Genomic DNA, 24,042 nt, shown 5'->3' with positions numbered 1-24,042 from the left:
CCTACAGCTACTGGGCTAGTGGTTAAATATATGGCTGCCCAATCTGTATAAATGTTTGTGCTAAATACTTGGGACTGGGCCACTGTACGCCTTAAAATGGCTGCTTTCACTCCAAACATAATGCTAAACCATGGTTTACTGTTAAGAGGACATATTGGAACGAGCCTTGGGCTTGTGGAGTCCTCCCTTCTCCTCTGGCATGGCTGCGAGCAGATTGGAAACTTTAGCTTCTACTTTCAGTTAACTTCAGCTTGTTGTGACTTCTAAATCTGGACAAACTGTGGCCAATCTTAACTATAGTTTGTTGAAACAAGCCAGCTTCATAAACTATGGTTTGAAATTGGCAAGTTTCAATAAATCATTGTTAAGATTAAACACAGAGGTTTGTCCAGGTTCAGATGTCACAACAAGCTGCATTTAATCTTAAATGGAAGCTGAAGCTTCAAGTCTACTCATGGCTAAGCTCAAGGAGGAAGGGGGAGCCCAAGGCTCCCTGCAGCTTGTCCTTGTAATGATAAGCCATGGTTTAATAGTTCGAAAGCATCAATTCTTCGGCGCTCAGCCTTCCTTATAGTCCAGCTCTCACAGCCATACATTACTACTGGGAAAACCATAGCTTTGATTAGACGGACCTTTGTCGGCAAGGTGATGTCCATTTCTTCCCCTTCTATATGCCAGGAAGTGATGGGGCCAGATGCCATGATCTTCGTTTTTTTAAGGTTGAGTTTCAAACCAGCTTTTGCACTCTCCTCTTTCACCCTCAACAAGAGGCTCTTTAGATCCTCTTCGCTTTCTGCCATTAGGGTGATATCGTCTGCATATCGGAGGTTGTTGATAATTCTCCCAGCAATCTTAATTCCGACCTCTGATTCATCCAACCCGGCATTTCTCATGATGTACTCTGCATATAAGTTAAATAAGCAGGGTGACAATATGCAGCCTTGTCGTACTCCTTTCCCAATTTTGAACCACTCAGTTGTTCCATGTCTGGTTCTTACTGTTGCTTCTTGACCCTCGTACAGGTTTCTCAGGAGACAGGTAAGGTGGTCTGGTACTCCTATCACTTTAAGAATTTGCCACAGTTTGTTGTGATCCACACAATCAAAGGCTTTAGCGTAGTCAATGAAGCAGAAATAGACGTTTTTCTGGAATTCTCTTGCTTTCTCCATGATGCAGCGAATGTTGGCGATTTGATCTCTAGTTCCTCTGCCTCTTCGAAACCCAGCTTGTACTTCCGGTAGTTCTCGGTTCGCATACTGCTGAAGCCTAGCTTGTAGAATTTTGAGCATCACCTTGCTGGCATGTGAAATGAGCACAATTGTGTGGTAGTTTGAACACTCTTTGGCGTTGCCCTTCTTTGGAATTGGAATGTAAACTGACCTTTTCCAGTTTTGCGGCCACTGTTGAGCGTTCCAAATTTGTTGGCATATTGAGTGCAGCACTTTAACAGCATCATCTTTTGGGATTTTAAATAGCTCAGCTGGAATACTGTCATCTCCGCTAGCTTTGTTGTTACTAATGCTTCCTAAGGCCCACTTGACTTCACTCTCGAGGATGTCTGGCTCAAGTTCAGTGACCACACTATCATGGCTATCAGGGACATTCCGATCTTTCCTGTATAGTCCTTCTGTGTATTCTTTCCACCTCTTCTTAATCTCATCTGCTTCTGTGAGGTCCCTGCCTTCTTGTCCTTTATCATGCCCGTCTTTGCACAAAACGTTCCCTTGAGATCTCCGATTTTCTTGAAGAGATCTCTAGTCTTTCCCATTCTGTTGTTTTCCTCGATTTCTTTGCATTGTTCATTTAAGAAGGCCTTCTTGTCTCTCCTTGCTATTCTCTGGAACTCTGCATTCAGTTGGTGATATCTTCCCCTTTCTCCCTTGCTTTTCGCTTCCCTTCTTTCCTCAGTTACTTGTAAAGCCTCCTCAGACAGCCACTTGGCTTTCTTGCATTTCTTTTTCTTTGGGATGGATTGAGTTGCTGCCTCCTGAACAATGTTATGGACCTCTGTCCATAGTTCCTCAGGCACTCTGTGTATCAGGTCTAATCCCTGAAATCTATTCGTCACCTCCACTGTATATTCATAAGGGATATGATTTAGGACATACCTGAATGGTTTAGTGGTTTTCCCTACGTTCTTCAATTTAAGCCGAAATTTTGCAAGAAGAAGCTCATGATCTGAGCCACAGTCAGCTCCAGGTCTTGTTTTTACTGACTGTATGGAGCTTCTCCATCTTTGGCTACAAAGGACATAATCAATCTGATTTCGATATTGACCATCTGGTGATGTCCATGTGAGAGTGGCCATATCTGTGGCATTCGCCAGAGGTGTGACTTTGCCTGATGTATGCAAGGCTGCAGCCTGGGCTAAGCCATCCACATTTGTGCAACATTACAAGTTGGATGTCCGGGCGAGGATGGATTGTACTTTCGGTCATGCAGTTCTGTCTTCGATCTTACATTGAGGCATCGCCCCATCTTCAGTAAGTTAGCTTGTTAATTACCCATATATGTGATGCACAGAGACCACAAAGAAGGTGATTCACACATATGGGCTCTGCATCTGTGCGGAGTCTCGATTCCGGAAACTAATACAGCTGAGGATTGTTTTTGGCAGGAACCCTCCCCCACCGTCCACTGTGCATGTTCCAGAGGGTTCTTGCCCATTCCCTCAGTTCCCTGAGACCACCTAGTATCGCCTCGAATCCAAGAGAAAAATCACACCTCAGTACCAACATTGAAGTCAACATTGACACCGAAGTGGGGACAGTGGGTGGGTTGTATGAATGCACAGATGACCACTCGAAGAAGCACAGTTACAGGTAAGCAACCTGCCTTTACCTATCTTTTTTTTTGTTCTAAATGCTTACAAAATCTACTCCAGCAAAATATATCAAATGTCTGCCATTTTGTATTCTTCAAAACTAATATTTGTGAACTTGACCTATGTTTCTGAAGGAATATACGATTGTGCTGGAGTCCCTGGAGGATATCTTGGACCTTTCTTTAAAGTTTCAGTTAAAAATGTTTAAAACTATGGATTAAATATTTTAATGAGTTTTTAATATGTTTTTCTGTTTCTTCTGTTTTTTTCTTTTAAGATTTCTGCATGCTGCTAGGCCTTTTTTGTTAATCTAAACCAGCAATTATATTTACAGATCCTCTTAAAGGGGGAATATCTAGTAAAAGTACTTGTCTAAGAGGCACTGTATATTCATTATTTCTGTCCACCATGGTGAACAATTTTGGGGATGGCAGTGGATGGGTTCCCTGTCTTCGAAACAGAAGCTGGTGGTCAAGTCAGGGCCCATGGTTTCTAAAGGAGAATCTAAAATTCTGGCCTTAAATGGAGTTTTGCCAGTAAAATATCAACAGTATCAGGAGGTGCCAAAATACAATTACACTGAATAGGTATAGCCAGTCTCCCAAAGAAAAATAACTTAGTTGTAAATACCTTCTGAGTAACTTCATTAATACAAATCTTTCCCTAATATTTTTCATTTCACAAGATATAAAAGCATAGCAGGCTAAACCCAGAACACCATTCCTTTTAACGAAAAGCTAAATCTGTCTTGTCTAAAAACTGACAACCTGTATTTAGGTTTCTTGGCACTAATTAAAGAACGTGCTCCTTAGCTACCCATACAGAGTACTCTATTGAAAACCATAATTTCTCTTGTTAAGGAGAAGGGGGAGAGGTTGCACGTTTATCTTGGTATCCTAGGCAATTAGCTCTCAATCAATGTCATCCACTTCATCCGTATTATAAAAAGGCATCTACCCACAGACAGCTATTTAAAAACAGGTAACATGTTTTTAACCCCCCTGTGCTCGGGTTGTCAAAAGAGCTTTCCTTTACAAATCAACCTGCTTCTGTTTTTCAGTCTATAGCTAGATGAAAAAGTAGCCAGATGAACAAATACTTCACTTCTCAGGAGACTCAGCTGATAACAAGCTTTTTATTTTTAGTGAGGGTTAGCCTGTTTTGTGTGAATATTCTTCATTTTAATGGGATTGTTTCAAATTCCTATGATCTATATCTAATATAACATGTAAGAAAGAGTTAACAATACAATCTGAATTTGATACACTAAAAGTATAAACACAATGTATGCTTTAATTTTAAAAACTTGATCTACGGAATATTTTGCATTTGCTTATCAAGCTGCAAGAAGAATCACAAGTATTAGTTTACATTTCATCCTGCATTTTTGCCCATTGGGACTTCAGAGCAGCTCACAAAAATATTGCAATTAATATAATTAATAAAACATTAATTATCCATGAAACAGTGCTTTGATGTTAGCAGCTGGTGACAGACTCTGAATAGGCTTGTTCACATTAAGAATCTATACATCATCGTACCTCGGTGTTCTCAGCAGTGTGATTAGGGCACAATATCAGAACAAGGGTTACTATATAAACAATCCCAGTTAATTCTATTTTGATTCTACCATAACCTAGAAATGGAATCGAACGAACGTTTGCAGATAGGAGGCTTGATTTTAGGCTTACATCATCTGATGTTTAGGAGGCAGCATCTTGTATGTTGGTGGCTGAGCACATTGCTGAGATTTTTGTAGCCTCCCCTAAGGTATGTTATTAGATCATTCCCTATCTGGCTTTAATTTTGAACGCTGAAGGAGATAATCAAGTAAGCAAAACCAGAAGTGAGGAAAATCAATCCTTGGCTACTAGGATTCTTGACCCTAGTTTTTTTTAAAAAAAAACACAAGGGTGATTAACCTCTTTTAGCCTGAGGGCCAAATTCCAGTTTGGAGAAGCTCTCAGGGGCTACATTCCAGTGGTCAGCAGATCCAAAAGCCAAAGGGCAGACCAGAAATACTACAAAATACCAGCACATTTTAGCTTAAAGCTCTTACTGCCTGTAACTAAGCCTTAGGAGAGGCATTTCAACCTTTTAGAATGAGAAAAAGACTGCAAATGCTGGGAAACCACCAAACAGTTGGTGGTTGGGGGGAAATGGGATGGAGTCAGGGGAAAGGGCATGGTCATCTTCTGGGGAACCCTAGAGGGCCCGATTTGGTCCCCAGGCCTGAGGTTCTGCATCCCTGCTTTGAAAACTACTTTTATTAGATCCCCTCTTTTGTAATACCTAATAACATTACATTACACAGTAAGAAAACTAATTGTAATGTATTGACTGCATACAATTTTTATACTTAAGTTTCCATCAGGGCTCTATGATTGCAAAATTTATGTGGGAAACTGAATATCAAAAACTAGATACATGAAAATAAGATTGGCTTAAAATCTTTAGCTATTATTGAACTTATTAGAAGACTAGAAACAGACATATTAACCAAGGAACTTAGGTTTGTATGCATGTGGGGAGAATCGCACCTATGAAATGAAGGAGTTAAGAAATGATATATTTATGATGTTTAGCTGCTAAGGCCATTACTATCAGCAGACTCCAGTTTCATCTTGGTATACAAAACGTTGTAAAAGGATAATCTCTGGTATGCTGTGGCAGGGACACTTCAGAATCTAATTCAGGTATAATAGTGATGAGGAATCTCATGTCTGGGAATACATGATCTAATTCAAGTATTCTGATAGTAAAAACAATTTGCTAGCTATGGATATTCAGGCATTCAAAAAAGGGTTACAATCAATGTGTGAGGAGAAGAAACATTCCAACCTGTGCCTCTCCCTCATCACATCTGGTGCCCTCAACTTGTGGAGGGCAACAGTTGAAACCAAAGAGCCTCCTGTATCTGTGGAGGCTCTCCATGTGACCTAGAATGCAGATTTTTCAGCGTCCTGGCTTACATGGAGAGCCCCCGTGGATACAGGAGGCTCTCCTCTTCAGGCTGTCACCATCCATGAGTACAAGGTGACAAATGCATGAGGGAGAGGGGTGGGGCTGGAGCTCTTCTCCTCACATGTTGATTTTAACCCTTTTTTGGATGCCTGAATATGGCTGGAGATGTAGCCAATTCATGCTTGCAAGTATATAGTCATTTATATTTTAAACTATGGAGGGGATGGTAGGTACTACTTGGAGCTGGATGTTTAGACTGTGTTTGCATAGGGGCATTTGGAGCAGAGAATAAATTTATTAGCGAAGATATAGCTATTCTTGAACTTTAGAGCTCTATTATTGCACTAAGGAATGGCAAGTTACCTTGGAATAAATAATACGAATGCTAAAACACCTTGGGGAATACTTCATGACAAAACATTAAAATTTTCATGTAATGTCGGATATATTTACAAAACAATTTTATTTCTTGTAAGACAGACCCTGGTTATGTAATGGGATAAAGTATTTCTAGGAAAGATCAGAACATATTGTGTATTAAAATATTATGGGTAGAATGTGGCTTCACTTTAAAATGTTGGTCTCATCATTTTCTGTATGAAAGATAAGCACATACATAACTCATAAGAACGTAAAAATTGTCTTGTTAGATTAGACCAAGGTCCATCTGTTCCAGCATTCTGATGCAACAAAGGTCAGCCAGATGGTTCTGGGGCTGGGGTTGTCCATAAGCAGGGTGTGATAGTAATCGCCCATTCCCCCCCCCCCCGCATTTGAAGGTTGCACAAAGGTTGCTATCTTGGCAAATAAATATTGGTAGACCGTGGTGGTGGTGATGGTGGTGGTTGTTTTAAGAGCACTAGCTATCCATCACTGTATCTTGTGGTGGTTAATATCTTAAGTGTTGCATAAAATAGTAGTCTTTCTGTCTGTCTGTCTTTCGTTCACCTAGTTCTGTTAAGTTTCACTGGATGACCCATCATACTTTTATTATTATTTTTTTAGAAAGAGAATTTCCCCCTTTATGTGTTCACATACAATGAGAGACATGATTGTGCCAAGTTCTCCTTTCCCTTCTGTAACATACAGTATCACTTACCACGTGTCATGATAATCACATTTCTGGATAATGAGCAGAATAGCCTATAATGTGAACTGGAGGGAGGAGGGAAAAAATGCAGAACATTGAGATGGCATGTCATGGATTAAATGATACTATACATCATGGCAGAGAGAGGGAGAACAGAACATAATACCACGTAACATGTAGGTCTACTTAGTTTATAGGTTAGATGATCCAGTTTGTTATGCATTTTAGTTGTTGTTTTCTGTGCCAGTTCCAGCTTTTAAAAATTTTATTTATTTGTTTGTTACATTTATATCCTGCCTTTTCCTCCAATGAGCCCAAGGCAACATACATGATCCTCCTCTCTATTATATCCTCATAACCCTGTGAGATAGGTTAGGCTGAGAGTCAGTGAGTGGCCCAGTGTCATCCAGTGAGCTTCATGGCCTAGCGGGGACTTGTACCCAGGTCTCCCCAGTCCTTAGAGGTTTAAACACCCCACCCCACCCCCAGCAGCAATGAGGCCATATGCATCTCCTTGGTTCAGATGTTCTGAAGGTGTGGGGCCACTACTGAGACAGCCCTATCCCTAGTAACTGCCAGCCTACCAGCTCTTGGTGGCAGGCCAGAGACTAGCACCTCTGTGCAGATCTTAATGCTTGGGCATGCTTATATAGGTGTAGGTAGGCTTTCCAAAAATATCCCAAACGATTTAAGGCATTAAAGGTCAGAACCAGCACCTTGAATTGAACCCAGAAATGAATAGGCAGCCAGCGTAACTGATACAGAATAACTATAATAATCTGAGTGCCTAGTTCCCACATTCATTTTAGCTGCTGTGCGTTGTATACCAGGTGTAATTTCTGAACCGTCCTCAAGGGCAGATCCACATAGAGTGCATTGTAGTAATCTAATCTTGATGTAATGAAGGCATGTGTCACTGTGGCTAGGTCAGCTGTTGAACCAGCATAATCTGGTAAAATATCACTCTTTGTAACCGATGCCACCTGCGCCTCCTTAGACAGCACCAAGCCCAGAAGCACTCCCAGATTCATGAAATCCCATCCAGTGTCAGATTTAAACCTCCATCCAGATTAGCCGGTGTCCCAGCCCACAGAACTTTGGTCTTATTCAGATTAAACTTCACTTTATTAGCTGAAACTCCATTCCATAAAACCCCCAGACATCTGTCTAGGGTTTCATCTGCCTTGGATTAGGTGGTGGAAAGGAGAAGTAGAGCTGTGTTGATGACAGCCCGAAACTTTGAGTGACTTCTCCCAGGAGTTTCATATGGACATTGAAAAGCCCAAATAGAAAATGACCAAGGGTTAGAGCACAAGCCCTCCAGCATAAGCACCTGAATTTGCCCTCCCGCCCCCCAGGGCTGGAGCCACCATGACGCTGGGTCTCCCAAGTCCTGGCTTGCACGTTCCAGAAGGATATCATCGTCAGTGATACTGAAAGCAACCGAGAGATCCAGAAAAACCAATAGGGTCACACTCCCCACCCCATTCATTCCCAAGCGTAAGTCATTAGCCAGGCTAACCAAGGCAGTTTCTGTCCTGAACCCAGGCTGGAAGTCAGACTGGAATGGATCTAAATAATCCGTATTATCCAAGATTGCATGGAGCTGGCACAATACTGCCTGTTCCAAGATATGAAAATTAAATTGCCATGTTGTTTGGTTGATTATGTATCTTTACAACTATCACAATGGCTGTGTCATCTTTATAATGTATGAACTCAAAAGGCTTATTTTTTTCCGTGCCTCTCTCTTATACTGAAAAGCAGGCTTTAATTCAGTGAGTTTGATGGTCATGGATTCAGGTGTGTGTGTTTTTTTTAAATAGAAGTGTGGATATGTACTAAATTAGATTCTATTTTAAAGCAGCTTTTTTTTTAAAGACACCTAATATAACTAATTCTTAAAAATCAATAATTATACAGGTTGTATTGGGGGATCATCTGTTGAAAGAGAGTCAAAATTTAGCTGGGTGAGTACCCTGAGATGGCCTAAAGAAGCTGGATTCTAGCCTGCATTTATGATTTTTTCTGTTGATCTAGGCTTTATGTGTAAGATGCTGTATCTGTGGTTGTGGTACACAGGGAGCATACTTTTTCTTCAAATATTTACTACAAAAAGCAGATTCTTGAGCAGTTAACATCTATGACCGTATGGAGCAACTTTCAAGTATTTTAAAAAATGTTAAGAATCTTTTGGAATCACTTAATAAATCTCAACTTCCCTTGTTTTTTACAGGACCCATTGTGAGGACCTTTACTCCATTTTATTTCATTGTGGAACCAGTGGACACTCTGTCAGTTAGAGCTTCTTCTGTTATACTGAATTGTTCAGCTTACTGTGAGTCATCTCCAAAAATTGAATGGAAAAAGGATGGGACTTTCTTGAACTTGGTGTCAGATGACCGACGCCAGCTGCTACCAGATGGATCTTTATTAATTAACAGTGTAGTGCATTCCAAGCATAATAAGCCTGATGAAGGGCATTATCAGTGTGTTGCAACTGTTGAAAGCCTTGGGACTATTGTAAGCAGAACAGCTAAGCTCACAGTAGCAGGTGAGTACTTTGAATTTCCAGTGTTTATCCCATTGGAGAATCTTCGGGCTGATAAGACTACAAAATTGGGCTGTTCACCTCTTTGGCACAAAGCCTGAACTCCGATTTGAAGTAGGGTGTTTTGGGCCGCTTTGGGCCACCTCCAAGGCGAGGCAGAGGGGGCGTGAAGCAGCCCGGGTCGCCCTGAAATGCTTTGGTGTGCTTCAGCATGATCTAGGAGCCCAGCCGCAACTGCTGCTGCCCAGCCCCCAGCTCCTTACCTGGGTCCTATGGACATGCACTGGCAGCAGTCTTGTTGTTCCGGAGGGGGGGAGCCATTTTTAAAACTGCCCCCCATCCCCCAGAACAACAAGACAGCTGCTGGTGTGTGTCCTGAAGGCCTAGGAGCTGGTGGCGGCAACGGCTGCCTCAGCTGCGCAGGAGGCAGCTCCCCTGGTGGTGCTCCCCCATGGGACAAGCCTAAAGGCCCATGTAAGGAGCTGGCGGCTGGGCGGTGTGTTGGAGGGGGGGGCGAAGTGGGATTCAGATGTCTGGATCCTGCTTCGGCTTCGTAGGCCGACACAGTTTGCCCCCGCCCTTAATCAGCCAGAAGTGAATTGGGCCCATCTCAGAAGCCTCAAAGCAGCCTCTGAGTCGGATCGGGGGTCCATGCACGGCCTTACTACAAAATTTTGGGGCTGATAAAGACTACAAAATAAGTACATATATATATTACATTACAGGCAAAGTTTCAATTCAGGTAATCTAAGAATAGCTAGGAAATCTATATTACCCCCCCCCCTCCGCCCCAACTAAAGTACTAAATATCTATTCTCCCCTTCAGGGTAGGAGGACAGCTAGCTTGGGGTAGACTGGGAAGGCAGTCTCCAAAATATAATATCTGGAAGAGGAGGGGACATCATCTCAATCCCCTAGACAACTTCCTGCCTTCGGAATGGGTAGGCAGGCTCCATCAGGATTTTCCCCACCCCTGTGGAGCTCTTTAAAAAAGTTAATAAAAGAAAAAGAGCGGGGAAAAGATTAACACCCCTGCCCCACGATGTTCTAATTCAATAATGGTAGAAGCCTTATTGGGAAGTCAGAGGAATGTATTTCACCCTGCTCCTAACGTAAAAAGAGTGGATGCCTGATGTGATGACTAGAAAAGTGTACTTGCCCAGAGTTTTATTCTTCGATAGCAAATTAGCAGGCAACATTGGCCTGATATCCACATTTTTATGGAGGAAAATGCTTTAGATATCCAATAGGTATCCATGCCAGCATTTCATATTTAGAGGGATCCAAAACAACAGTTGAGGTCATTCACCAGGACAGCTTTGAGCCTCCATAGTCATGGTTGAGGCCCTGCCCCTGGGGTCATAAGGAAAATGTACATTGCAGATGTGTCTTCTGATGCCTTAAGTCTCTACCCTCTATGAGGACAAAAGCAAGCGGAGGAGAGCAGTTTTAAGGATGATCTGCAGGAAATCTGACTAGGCTTCCTTCAGTAGCTGGACATTTCATTCCCTCCGGCTAGAGTGGCGAAAGGGTCAACTGAGGAGGAATCTTTGTCTCCACCCCCAGCCCTCACTGCTTGCTCTCTTGCTTTCCCATGCACACACACTTGTATGGGTCCCTGTTATACATAAATAATATAGTATTATTCAGACTATGCATCTTAAGAAATGTTATGATACAACAACAGCAAAAAATACTTGAAAAACAAAAGAAAAAGAAACTTTAGTGATTTTAGGAGGGAAACAATTGGCTCATGCTGCTGTTTCTTTCATTTCCCCTAATGAACTGTTAGCTTCTCTTAGCATTTTTTCTTTACTTAATAAAATGCTCAGGGTAAAGAATTAATTGTGATAGTTGCTCCTACATCCCAGTGTTGTTTATTGCTTTTTAACATAGTCTGCATTATTGTGTTGTAGCACTGAAGAACAATATCACAAGATGCAAGTGCTTGATTTTTATCCCTGGTGGTATGAGTTTGGCTGTCCCGATTGAATGTGTTTATCCTGTGGTTTTGACTGACAAACTTGATAGGTGATCAGGGATGTAAGGAAGGACTTTCATGGTCCTTAATGACCTAGAATCTCTTTCTGGCCTTGGGAATATGACACCCCTGAGGGTTTGGGGGAAGGATAGGGAATTTGATGGAAGGAGTTGGGCAGGCAAAGCTGATTCTTTTTAAAGGATTAGCTGGACTGGAAGCAGCTGGTGGGTGGTAGGGGAGGGCCACAGGGGTCTATGCTCATAATGTATGGACATTAGAGATGTAAAATGTCTGGAAATTTCAAAACCACGGAAAAACACTGTTTTTTTTTGGGGGGGGAGGAACCAGACATTTGGGGGAAAATATGCAATACTTATTTTTCTAGTACTCTGTAGATTTAAAGTCACTTTGTTGCTTTAGAAACATAAAATGTATTGTGTATAATGATTTGCTCATAAAAGTATCATTAAAATTAAAAACAACTAAAAGTAAATGTAGTAAATTTGTAATTATTTTCTGAATAAATCATATTTAATATCCCAAATGTGAAAATTTTGTGAGCAAACTAAATTATACTTAACACATTTTAGGAGCTTTAACAACTTGTGCCTGAAACTTCTGAATCATCCTAGAAGCCAGAAGAACCAGGAAGAGCTGGAGGCAGAAGAAGACTGTCATATAGCATATGTTCCTGTTTATGAGGAATTGGTTGGGGTGGGGTTTAGGGAAATCTGGTCTGAAGAAAAAGCTATTAAGAGATTATTTAGCTGGGGAAGACTTTCTTACATGTTAGGAATGTAACCAAGCACATTTAATTTAAGCACATTTAATTTAAGAACCTTTAAGCAATCTCAGCCTATTATTTGAAGAGTGACATTTCTTGTAGGTAGAGAGGGTTTATTTTGGTAGCAGCAGTTAAAGATGTTATAGCTGAGGCAGGTCTAATTTGGAACTTTATTAAAAACCATAGTAGTGAGTTTCATAGACCCAAGCCTCACAGTGTTCCATTGCATGTGGGAGATGTGATGGAGCATGTTTCTCTCAGATGTGGATTGAAGAGCTACATTCATAGACTGCAACAGCATGTAACCAGAACAAGCCCAGAAACACAGGACCCTGTTGAACAAAAGCCAAGCTGTCAAGAATGCACATTTTCTTCACATATTTATGATAAGTAGCTAGTCATATGTTGGGAATGTCAGCATGACTTGGAGCGTCCCTAAATGTCTATCAGATACATTACATCAATACTTCTTAATAAGGAATGGAAGAAATAACTATACTGAGAATCCTACGGAGAATATTAAAAATATCTCCCCCATCCCACCCCATCCCATCAAAATTTCCAGATATTTTACATCCCTAGTCTTTCTATAAAAATCTTCCTATTATGTGGTTTTTAGAAATCATTTTGGGGGAGTAAAGGCTGGATAGCAATATATGAACTCCTTGACTTAAACATTGTATTCATTATTCTAAAAGAAAATATTTCATAATCCAAAATTGTTCAATTTCTTCAATTTTTCAGAAAAAAACCCCAAAAGGTTCTTTGCAGAGAAATGGGGGGGGGGGCATTTTTCCCTCAGGCCTTCACATCTTTAATGGGAATTTGATGCAGGTTTGTTAGTTGTGCTGTATGCTTTAGGAGTCCCCTTTTATCAGTGAAACAAGTTTTTTGGAATTTTCAAATTGGCCATGCGTAAGGGAGAGATGGAGAGTGCTAGGAGAGATGGAGGGTGCTACTGGTGGGCTCTTAAATTATGTTACAAAAAAAATACTAGTTGGAGAGTAAAGCGTAATGCCCATGTAATTGGCTATAGAAACTGTGGCCAGCTATCATAGTTTTTCAACTCTTGGGGAATACGAGGAGCAATGGCAAAGAAGCTCTTCAGTTTTTCTTGTGCTTTTATTGGCTGCAGGTGAGAGAAGATAAACTGTATTTTGTATCTATCCCTATGAGCTTACATATTGCATTAGAAAATGTTTGCATGTGAAAGTGTCTTTGTGTCTAATAATTGGTGATACATCTAATTCTGCAGAATCTTAAGTCAGTGAAAACTTTATTGTTCACTTTCACAGAATGTGGAGCTTTAATTTTGTACATGTGGTTTTTATAAATTGTGGTGTATCCTATTCATCATAGGCTCAAGTGCTCAGTTACTGTGTTTGCCTGAATGTGCACACAGGTTTCTTATGACTCCCCCACAGACACACACAAGCGCCCCCCCCCCCATAAATAGTACAGGAGTTTACAAATGATGCTGTTGATGTTTAAACAGGAATGGGGTCTCAGTGCAGTGGAATCTGTTCAGAGGTTCTGCAGCTTGATGTGGGCTGACAAAGGACTATTCTAAAAAAAAGCATGCTGTTCCAATATGGGATATTAATATTTGAAGGAAAATCATATTTTTCAAATAGAAATGTGCTATGACTGGCAGCAGCAACACACACAGGAGCTGAATATCCACAAATTTGGCATTTGAACTACTCTGTTTAGAAAAATGCAGGTCCCATTTCCTTCCAGCTGTTGGCATTTTCTTTTTCCATCATCATACAATGGCAGCTCTTTGAGGTCTGTGCAGTGGAAATGGCAGGTAGATACGATGATCTTACTCTGAAATATGACCTTGTTTCCTTATTTCACATCCCTTACCATGGAATAACTGAAACAGAATTATGATATAGGAAACTGGAAACTTTAGTTCATAGGAAGTTTGTATAATTAAATGCACTGTTCACTTTCCTACAGTTTTAAGGTCAAATAGTTTTCATATGGAATGCAGCACTTCACTGTTAATTTATGTATATGGAATGTAGGAAAGGGGCTCCATATGCTTAATGTAGTGTTTCTCCAACTTCTTGAAGTTGCCCTCCTCCATTGTGAACTTACTCTACATGTGCCTCTTATTTCCTGCTACCCCACATCAGCAAATCAACACTAATAATCTGTTTCATAGGCTGGTATGTGGAGATTTTCACGCACAGTTGCATGCAGCCTACTTTGTATGTGAGTGTCTCTGGACTGAGGTACTAGCCCAACGTGAAGAGGAGTAGAACAGGTCATCTTTGAATCCTTCCTAAAACCACAGACAGGGTAGTATCTTTAGAGCAAAGGTGTAGCTCTTCTCAAGCTCATTTTTTTCTTTGAATCAGGTTGGGATGATCTGGCGTTAAGGATGCAATCATTTCCAAGAAGTTCAGTGTGGGTCACAGAGGGTGACCTGCACTGAGGTATTCAACTCACCTTAGCTCCTCAAGGGTGGGAGCATCAACTGCTTCAGGATTCTAACCTTCTCTAGGTTCCCCCAGATTCACTGTAAAAAATGTTAACTTGATCTTGTGTCAGACTCCTGAAGGTTACCCAGCACCTAGGCATAGATGTTTGTCTGAAAAGAAAACTAAAAATTACAGGGGAAGTGCACATAGCAGTAATGCACAAAGCAAAAGGACATGCAGCATCATATGTAATACAGCATCTTTAAGAAATTGTTGTGTGTCCTCCACTTTTTGTTTTGTTTTTAGTTTTAGACTAAAGGTGAGAACAGGAAGATCTTGTGCAAACATGCACTATATTTGTTTAACCCTATCAGTGTTAATTTTATTACTAGTATCCAGGTTAAACAGCAGATGGATTTAACAAGGTTGATCAGATGAACAGGAATAGTAAAAATCAGCAATAGTAAACTATTCTTAGAACAAAACATGTAAAGAAATATCCTGTGAGTTTAAAAAGCTACAACTTGAAAATGGAATAAGGAAGTTTTGCACAATTATCTTGCGAATTTCCCCCTTCCAGATCACCTCTATGGGCACTTGATGGTCTTAGCATTTTTAAGGGGGGGGGGGGGAAACAATCCAGAGATTGCACTAACATTTCACCAAACAAAACTTGGAAATGTTAAGACTGTGTTAAACAGCACCCAATTAAGTCTTGCTTCCCATTTAGGCAAGTTTGGCAGGCTTTTTCAGCATTGATGATTCTAGACTACCTGTGTCCATGTAGGAAAATCTAAATGTTTGTATTCTTACTGAATTAGAGGTATAGTTAGTAATGTGTTATAGGAATATTTCTCTGGCATACTACTGCAGTAGATATGGGATGCCAGCTGTACAGATTCCATAGGCTGTGCTATTCCCATACTGTCCCTGTAAGCCTCTGGACTCACTGGCAGGATGAAGTGCCATATATGTCTCAGTTGTAGAAATTGGAAGTAGAATGCCAGATCTTCAGAATTAAGAGCCATCGAAATGGATTTTTGCATATACTCTTTTATTGGAAGGGGAGGGGGAATATGTTTGCAAATTTTCGTGTGGCAGTATGTTCCTTCTGAGATCAGGAACCCTGCTACCAATTTGTTATTCTGTTCCTGCTGTACACAGCCATCCTTCTAAAGTGTTCCTTTCTTGCTCCTGATTCTAAATCTGTAAGCTTCAGTTATGTCCCCATTAAGTTAATTGTATAACTGAGAGCAGGTACATGATCTCCATTTCCACTCTCTCATTATGGGGTAATAGAACTGAAGGTGGTTTCTCATAGCTGAGCTAGATTCTATGATTCTGTAAACAGACAAGCTGTGCTTCACAATGGGATATGCTCATGGGACCCATGGACAATGGGTTTATGAGTCTGTCTATTATGCATAAAGGAATGATGGTTGCCAATATGTTCCTACATTGTAAACATGCATACTGCCTAAAGGAAGAAGAAATGAGGAAAAATATATATGCACAATCTAACATTGTGTTCTTTTTCTGTAACGTTTAGGGCTTCCAAGATTCACCACTCAGCCGGAGTCAGAATCTGTCTATAGAGGAAACAGCATAGTTCTTAACTGTGAAGTCAATGCTGATCTAGCACCTTTTGTAAGGTGGGAGCTAGATCATCAGCCACTCTTTCTGGATGACCGTGTGTTCAAATTGCCAAATGGAGCTTTAATAGTTAGCAATGCTACGGATGAGGATGGCGGAACATATTGTTGTGTTATTGAAATTGGTGGTTCTCCCAAATACAGTGATGAAGCAGAGATTAAAGTTCTTCCAGGTACAGGCATGTTTGCTCAGGTTTTTCTCTCCTAGTTCTCCTTGCAAATCACTAGTAAGATTATTTAATATCAGAGAGGCTCCAGCAGCTTGGTGTTCAGGGTCGCTAATTTTAAATGACATGCTGCTCTGTAGTCGTCTGGGAATAGATCTCATAAACGCTTACTTTAAAGGCTTTGGTTGGTTTTCTGTGCCAGGCCACAGACCAGAGTATTCTTGAATAGTAACAGAATTTTCTTGTAGTACACAGTTTTGTAAGATACTTTTACTATCTTAGTCACCACAGCAAGGTAGTCTGAGGCCAGTACTTGTGCCTGTTCCAAATACCTTTGTCTAGTATAGTTACTACCTGGTGTTGTCATATTTACTGAGCTAAATTTCTAGCACAAGTTACATTGATTGTGTCTTGGCAAAGTTTTAGTTGTAAAATGTGTATGCAGGAGCAAGTAAGAAACAAGTTCTTACTGAGTATTGCATTCATAATTATTGTGTTTGTTAGCATCATTTTAAATTTCCTTTTGCTGTAATAACCATAAGTTTTCTCATCACATTATTTGCAGAATCTGAAATTGCCTCAGATCTAGTGTTCCTGAGACAACCTTCCTCACTTACCAAAGTTATTGGACAGAGTGCAGTTTTGCCATGTGTTGCTATAGGCAATCCCATTCCTTTTACCAGATGGACAAGAAATGAAGAAGAGCTTGTTACAGAAAGGTGCGTAGCAGCTCTGGTGTTACGTCTGATCTTTCTGCTCTGCTGTTCCTTCCTATCCTCATATGTTTCCCTGGTCTCTACCCACCATTTCTTGGGGGAGAAGTCACACGAAGCTGTTATTGCTAGGAGATTACAGGGTAAGGGAGTGTAAAGTGTCAGCAGCCACTAGAAAGTCTTTCCATGGAAGCTACTGAGAGAGGGACCTACCAATGAAGTGAATGTTGGGGGTGCGGGCGGGCGGGAGGAGGGAAGCAGGAAGGCAACAGTCAGTCTCCTTGATTCTGCTATCATGCAACGCACCACATACTGTCAAAATATACACTTGATATATAAGGTAACTTATATAAGGTATAAAATATAAGGTAACATGTTTGTGCTATTGCAATTTTTTCTACTGTGAGTTGCTTTACACATTTCTTGCTATCTATAGAACATTTCCCAAGGTAGCAAAGGATGCATATTGTCAGGGAGAAGGAATGTTTGAGAAGACAAAATAGTTTTAGACTAGGTCTGTCTTTTTCTCCTCATCCATCACTCCGGTGATGTCCGCTATCTATCATGGCTGTTAGCAGCTGCATATTCTGTTGTCTATGAAAATATGTTTATTTAATGCTTAAGTAAAGGTTTGAAAACTCAGTTGCCTAACAAAACAACAATATCCAATGCCCATATTTAAGAAATGAATGTTTTTCCACTCTGGCAAAGGGCAAGCTACTGCTTACAAGTTGATCTGGGAAGGGGTTGTGGTCACCAGCTAAATGGCTACCTAAGGCCTTCCCACTGCTCACTTCTTACAAAATGTGAACATCGAAGGCTTAGATTCTAAGCAGCACAGCAGTGATTTTTTGAGTTTTCAGTGCCTGGACAGTGCGCTCAAAAACTCAAGTTCTCAATCAGTAGATGCTGAAATGTTAAAATTGAGATCAGGATCTTGGCCCACTCCAGTGACTCAGCTGTCAGAACTTGCTGTACTACTTGCTGGCAGTAGAGTGGGAGGCAGAAGAAAGCACTATCGGTTAGCTAAATGAAATGCTCAGATCAGTGCTGCAGAACAGTGATATTAAGGAGGAAATGGTGGCTTAGTTTGATCCTATTAAAGACCAGCTCAACCATCTAGAAATTCATATAGGAGATGTGGAGGAATCTGATAATGCTGTGCTGAATGCTAGTAACACTTTGTGTCAAGATGGGTGACCTCAAGAACTGAGGAGACAGGAATAATGTGTGCTTTCAAGATTTTCAGGTGGAGAACAAAGGAATGAGCTGAAGCTTTTTTGTCAGGCTTGTTTGTGGCTTAGGTCTGGGCTACAAATGCAGCAGAATAAGGCAGTAGTAACAGGATAGTAGAATGTATAAAAAGAAGAAAAAAGTTGCTCAAATATTAAGGAGGGGTGACCTGAGTTTCTTTTTGAAGAGATCCACAAACCTATTATGACCCTTAAAATGTTTGGGAACTGAGGACAGGAAGACCTGGCGTGCTATGGTCCATGGGGTCATGAAGAGTCGGACACGACTTAACGACTGAACAACAAGTTTGGTGCAGAATATATTTCATTGTACTTTCAAGCAATGAGGCATGGATTTTGATTTACCTGCCTATTCTGAATCCTCAACTCAAGATGTCACAGCAGATTAAAATAGAAGATTTCTTCACAGTTGTTTATCAGGAGGCTAGATACACATATTTGCCACAGCTTCCCTCACATTTTGATCTTTGGTCAAATCAACAAAAAAGGGTTATTTTTTAAAAAACTTGCTAATGGAGTGGCTTCTTTTGGGTAGTATCCAATAGGGGCCTGTGCATGCATGGCCAGCCCCACCAGCCCAGGCCTGCACGCACCCAGCCCCACCAGCCTAGGCCTGTATGCAGCCCGGATATAGTGCTTCTGGGGGCTAAGACAGTTTTGAAGAGACCCGCGTAGTAGATAATTAAAATGGTTTCTGTGAAATACTGTTATCATTAAGCCATATGCCTATTATGAATATGTACATAGCTATATTCACTTAATATGCATGGCTTTTTGTTGTATGTTATGACATAAGATGAACAAAGCTGAAACCTGGACAGTTTCTATTCATTAGAGGTGTATGGGATAGCCAACCACCAATATTGAGGACAATTGGTTGGATTCAGAGATCCCCAACACAGTGGAAAGTTCCTTCTGCTTGTGCAAAGGATCCAAGCCATTATATGCACCAAATAAGGAGGAAATTTGGATTTTAAAGCAAATATTCAAGAGTTCAGAATTGGCGAGGTTCTCTTGAGAGGTGATTTTAATGCTGTCCTGGATTCCAACTAAAATAGATCTTGTAAAATAACTAATTGGGAATTCATTGTTATTACATGGAACTTTGCTGGGATATTTAGATGCTGCTACATGTGTAGTATGAATATGAACTTGAGCATGCTCCGGGAGAGAGCGCAGGACAGGAAGGCCTGGCGTGCTATGGTCCATGGGGTCACGAAGAGTCGAAACGACTCAACAACAACAACATGTGTAGTATAGTATCCTTTTCAGAGCTGCAAAAGACTTATTACTGAATTGATACATTTTTAGACTCCCATTGGATGTCTGCTCTGCATTGGTCCTACTATTTGGTTGGATCATATATAGATCTCACTATCCTTGAAGCCACCTGAAAAGTATAAACACTTTATGTATTAATGGATTTATGTGTTTAATTCCTGGGTGTATTTGTTTATCTACTAACACTGATGGATGTTCATTCATATATATTCTGGTCTTCTTCAGTATGCTCTTTGTTTTGGTTATTATTTCCTTTGTCTTTAATTGTCAATTACCTTGTTTTCTTGAGTTTGCATGCCTTGGATAGTTATTATAAAAATTGCCCTATATCACTTATAATCATTAGTGCAGCCTGATTTTCGGTATCCTAATTTGATCAATGCAAAGGGCAACATATTAGGCATTTGTTACCTTAATTGAGGAAATGCACAAAAATTAACAAGAATAAAAAGAAATAGAATGGTATAACTGGAATATTTTCAATTGCATTTGTTAAGAATGGAAATAGTTTGTTGGGGAGGGATTTAAAAATATTAATTGGATGTTCAGGTTGCTTAGGAATCTTAGATATGTTTGTGTTCTTATCTTCTATCAGCACTTTTAAAAAATCAGTTCACCAATCTGTCCTGTTTTGCACAGCTCTCAAAAATTTTTATTGCTGGCTGGGGGGACCCTGAAGATAAATGATATCACAGAAGATGATACTGGAACATATACTTGCATTGCAGATAATGGAAATGAAACAATTGAAGCACAAGCTGATCTTACTATACAGGGTATGTAAATACTTTTTTTAAAGAGACTAGTGATAGTACAGTGAAGGCCTCAGAACTCTAAAAAAAAAAAAAAAGTTTTGTGAGTGGGACAGAGAAGATGGAGCCATTTCTAGTGATCCTAGGTGATTGGGGGATTGAGGTTAACCATGGAAGATAATATAGCGCAATGGTAGAGTGCATGCTTTACATGCAGAAGGTCCTAGATTAAGACTCTGGCATCTCCAGGTAGGCCTGAAATTCTGGTAAGCTGCTCCCAGTTGGTGTAAACCAGGGGTAGGCAACCTTTTAGAGTCTACAGTCATATTTTACATTTTGACATGGGTCCATGGGCACCACCAAAAATTGCTGTTGGGTGTGTGTGTGGGCACACTTTCCTCCTCCCTCACTATTTTCTCCTCTTCTTCCCCCCCCCCCGCTCATAACTCCCTTCTTCTTCCTCCTCTCTTTGCTTGCTATTTCCCCCCCTTCGCTATTCCCGCCCCCCCAACTGCTGCACTCACCTTATCTCCTGATGTGTGGGAACGAGGTGGGAGGGAAGGAAAGGTGGTGGTGGCAGAAGTGGAGGAAGGAAAGGCTTTGGTGGCATGCATGTGTAGCAGCAACAACCCAGGGGGCAGGAAAGGCGAGGTAGTGAGTGGGAGGTAAGGCCATGACAGGGAAAGGAAAGGCAGTGTCAGGAATTATTCTGAGCATTTGGTGATAGTTAGCAGCTCAGACTCAGAAGGGCAACAGCCAGAACTGGGGGAGGTTTCATCCCTAGTGAGCTCAGATAAGGATAGGTGTTCTTCTCAGGAACTTGGCTCACTGATGGCTCGACCGGAAGGTCCCCCCTTTCCTCCCCCATGAGAACCCAGGTCTTGGTGGAGGAGAGTGCGAGGTGTGACCTGAAGGATGCTAGAGTTCGGTGCAGAGCGAAGTGGGAAAAGTTAGAGGTGAGCTCAGATGTTCCACCCGGTTGGCTATGCGTGAGAGCCTATGTAGGGGGGCACAACTGTAAGGGAGGGGCATCCTTAAGTTATTCTGGCCGGCAAGTTCTTGTTCAAACTGCTGGCAACATCGCTGATTCTCACTTGGCTCCTCTATTGATATTCGTAATTGTGTGGACTAGCTGTTTTCCTTTGTAGCCTGAGAGTCTCCGAGGATTTGCTTTTGCAAAGAACCTGGTAGCTAACTAATAAAAATAGTGAGCCTGAAGCCTGGTGCCTTGGAGTGTGTGACTGCGAATGGAGAGGACCAAGGAACTTGACAGGCGACTTGCATGGTAGCGGGAGGGAAGGAAGGAAGGAAAGGGAAGCACCCATGTTGATGCCGTTGGGTTGGGGAGGGAAGGAGAATGCAAGGCCATGGTGGAGAAAGGAAAGGCTACGCTATTGGTGTTGTGCTAGGTTCAGGGAAGGAAAGACAGCAGTGGTGGCAGGAGGAAGGAAAAGCTGCTGCGGAGGGTGGGGTGAAGGAAAGGCAGCAGTGGGAAGGAAGGGTCTGGGGTCCAGCAGGCTCTAATGGGCACACTTGGATGTCTTGGAGAGTGTTGCTGACTCTTGATGTAAACAATACTGAACTAAATAGACCAGTGGTCTGAGACATAAGAAGAGACATGCTGGATCAGACCGAGGGTTCATCTGTCCAGCATTCTGTTCACACAGTAGCCAACCAGCTGTCAATGGGAAACGCACAAGCAGGATGTGAGTGCAACAGCACCCTCCCACCCATGTTCCCCAGCAACTGGCGTACATAGGCATACAGCCTCTGATACTGGAAGTATCGTACAGCCATTAGGACTAGTAGCCATTGAAAGCCTTCTCCTCCAGGAATTTGTCTAACCCCCCTTTAAATTGGTGGCCGTCACTACGTCTTGTGGTCGCAAAATCCATAGTTTATCTATGTGCTGTGTGAAGAAGTACTCCTTATCTATCCTGAATCTCCCACCAATCAACTTCATGGGATGACCCTGGGTTCTAGAATTATGAGAGAGGGAGAAAAATATCTCTCTGTCCACATTCTCCACACCATGCATAGTTTTGTACACCTCTATCATGTCTCCCTTTTCTCACCTTGTTTCCAAGCTAAACAATCTTTAGAATCTCAGCTGTTGTAATCTTCCCTCATAGGGGAGTTGCTCCAGTCCCTTGATCATTTTAGTTGCCCTTTTCTGCACTTTTTCCAGCTCTACAATATCTTTTTTTTAGGTGCGGTGACCAGAACTGTGCACAGTATTCTAAGTGTGGTCGCACCGTAGATTTGTATAAGGGCAGTATGATATTGGCAGTTTTATTCTCAATTCTTTTCCTAATTATACCTAACAGTTTGCCTTTTTTACAGTGGCTGCACACTGGGTTAACATTTTCATCAAGCTGTCCACCAGAACCCCAAGATCTCTTTCTTGGTTAGTTACTGCTAGCTCAGATCCCATCGGGTTATACTTGAAGTTGGGATTTTTTGCCCCAATGTGTTTCACTTTTCACTTGCTTACACTGAACTGCATTTGCCATTTAGATGCCCATTCTCCCAGTTTGGAGAGATCCTTTTGGAGCTCCTCACAATCCCTTTTTGTTTTAACCACCCTAAATAATTTTGTGTCTTCTGCAAACACTGCTTCACTGCTTACTCTTAATTCCAGATCATTTATGAACAAGCTGAAAAGCATTGGCCCTATACAAATACCTGTGGGACAGTATAAAGCTGCTTCAGTTTTTCTAATGGTTCTAATGTGCTAGATCCATGGGACTCATCAGTCACTTCCCCAGTGCCTTTCAGCCTTAACAGGAGCTAGTCACCAGTTGGGGTTGTTTTCTGGAGGTTCCATTGTTGCAAATGCACCTTCATCTTCTTGTGACTGACATTCATGTACTGTGAAATGTTTCCAGTTTCTTCTCCTTCTCCTGTAGCTATGAGTTGTCTTTCAATATGATTTTTATGAAATAAGTAATATTTTATAAATTTCCTTATAAATTATAAATATAGCTTGGCATTTTGCAGGCAATGTTGTTTTGGCGTCTTCATGCTGATATTTTACTAGCCCCTAATGATGGGCAAGGTATACATAAAGGCAAGGCCTATATATTGTGGAGACCCATGACTGTGCAATGTGTATTTTGTGCACAGAGATTAATCACACTTGCCCTGTTGCATCCTTATTGCTGAAGAAAATCATGGGCAGGGATTGGGCCCACAACATTGCCTGCAAAGTGCCAAGTTTTACTTTCTCCCCGAAGAAGTAAGTGTCAGCCATTCACTTATGTTGGATTTTAAAAAGCTGTAGTTGAGGACCGACCACATCTGCACCTCATGACTCCAGTGTGTCTTGGATAGCTGCTGTCCTCTCCAAGGATTTATTCCCAAATTACAGCCATATTTGCATAGTGTAATTACAGATTCTGTTTCTTAGTCACACAAGAATGTGATGGAATGTTGAGAAAGTGGGATGGAATGTTGAGAACTGGCTTTTAAATTTATTCTATAATATACCATTGTGATCTATGCCATTGTAAAACTTGACATTGGGTCAGCTGAATGGGTGCAATGAAGAACTATGTGAAAATTACCAGACCATGATTTTCTCATGCAGTTTCTCTAA

At 41.2% G+C, this 24,042-nt stretch overlaps 1 protein-coding gene across 4 annotated transcripts in view; it reads left to right on the top strand.

Annotated features, from left to right (window-relative positions):
- Positions 1–24,042, top strand: part of NEO1 (neogenin 1) — a 165,859-nt gene that overhangs the window by 60,072 nt on the left and 81,745 nt on the right. For all 4 annotated transcript variants that reach the window (XM_084816935.1, XM_084816934.1, XM_084816933.1 and 1 more), the window contains exons 2-5: positions 9,115–9,432; positions 16,176–16,451; positions 17,011–17,164; positions 20,332–20,468. In XM_084816935.1, coding sequence (XP_084673061.1) covers positions 9,115–9,432; positions 16,176–16,451; positions 17,011–17,164; positions 20,332–20,468 — 885 coding nt within the window. The remainder of the gene's footprint in view (positions 1–9,114; positions 9,433–16,175; positions 16,452–17,010; positions 17,165–20,331; positions 20,469–24,042) is intronic.

This window comes from Heloderma suspectum, chromosome 11, assembly GCF_057233095.1.
Source record: "Heloderma suspectum isolate Gila_16-S chromosome 11, 16-S_ref, whole genome shotgun sequence".
Taxonomy (NCBI): Eukaryota; Metazoa; Chordata; class Lepidosauria; order Squamata; family Helodermatidae; genus Heloderma; species Heloderma suspectum.
This window is presented reverse-complemented; position numbering and strand designations above follow the sequence as displayed.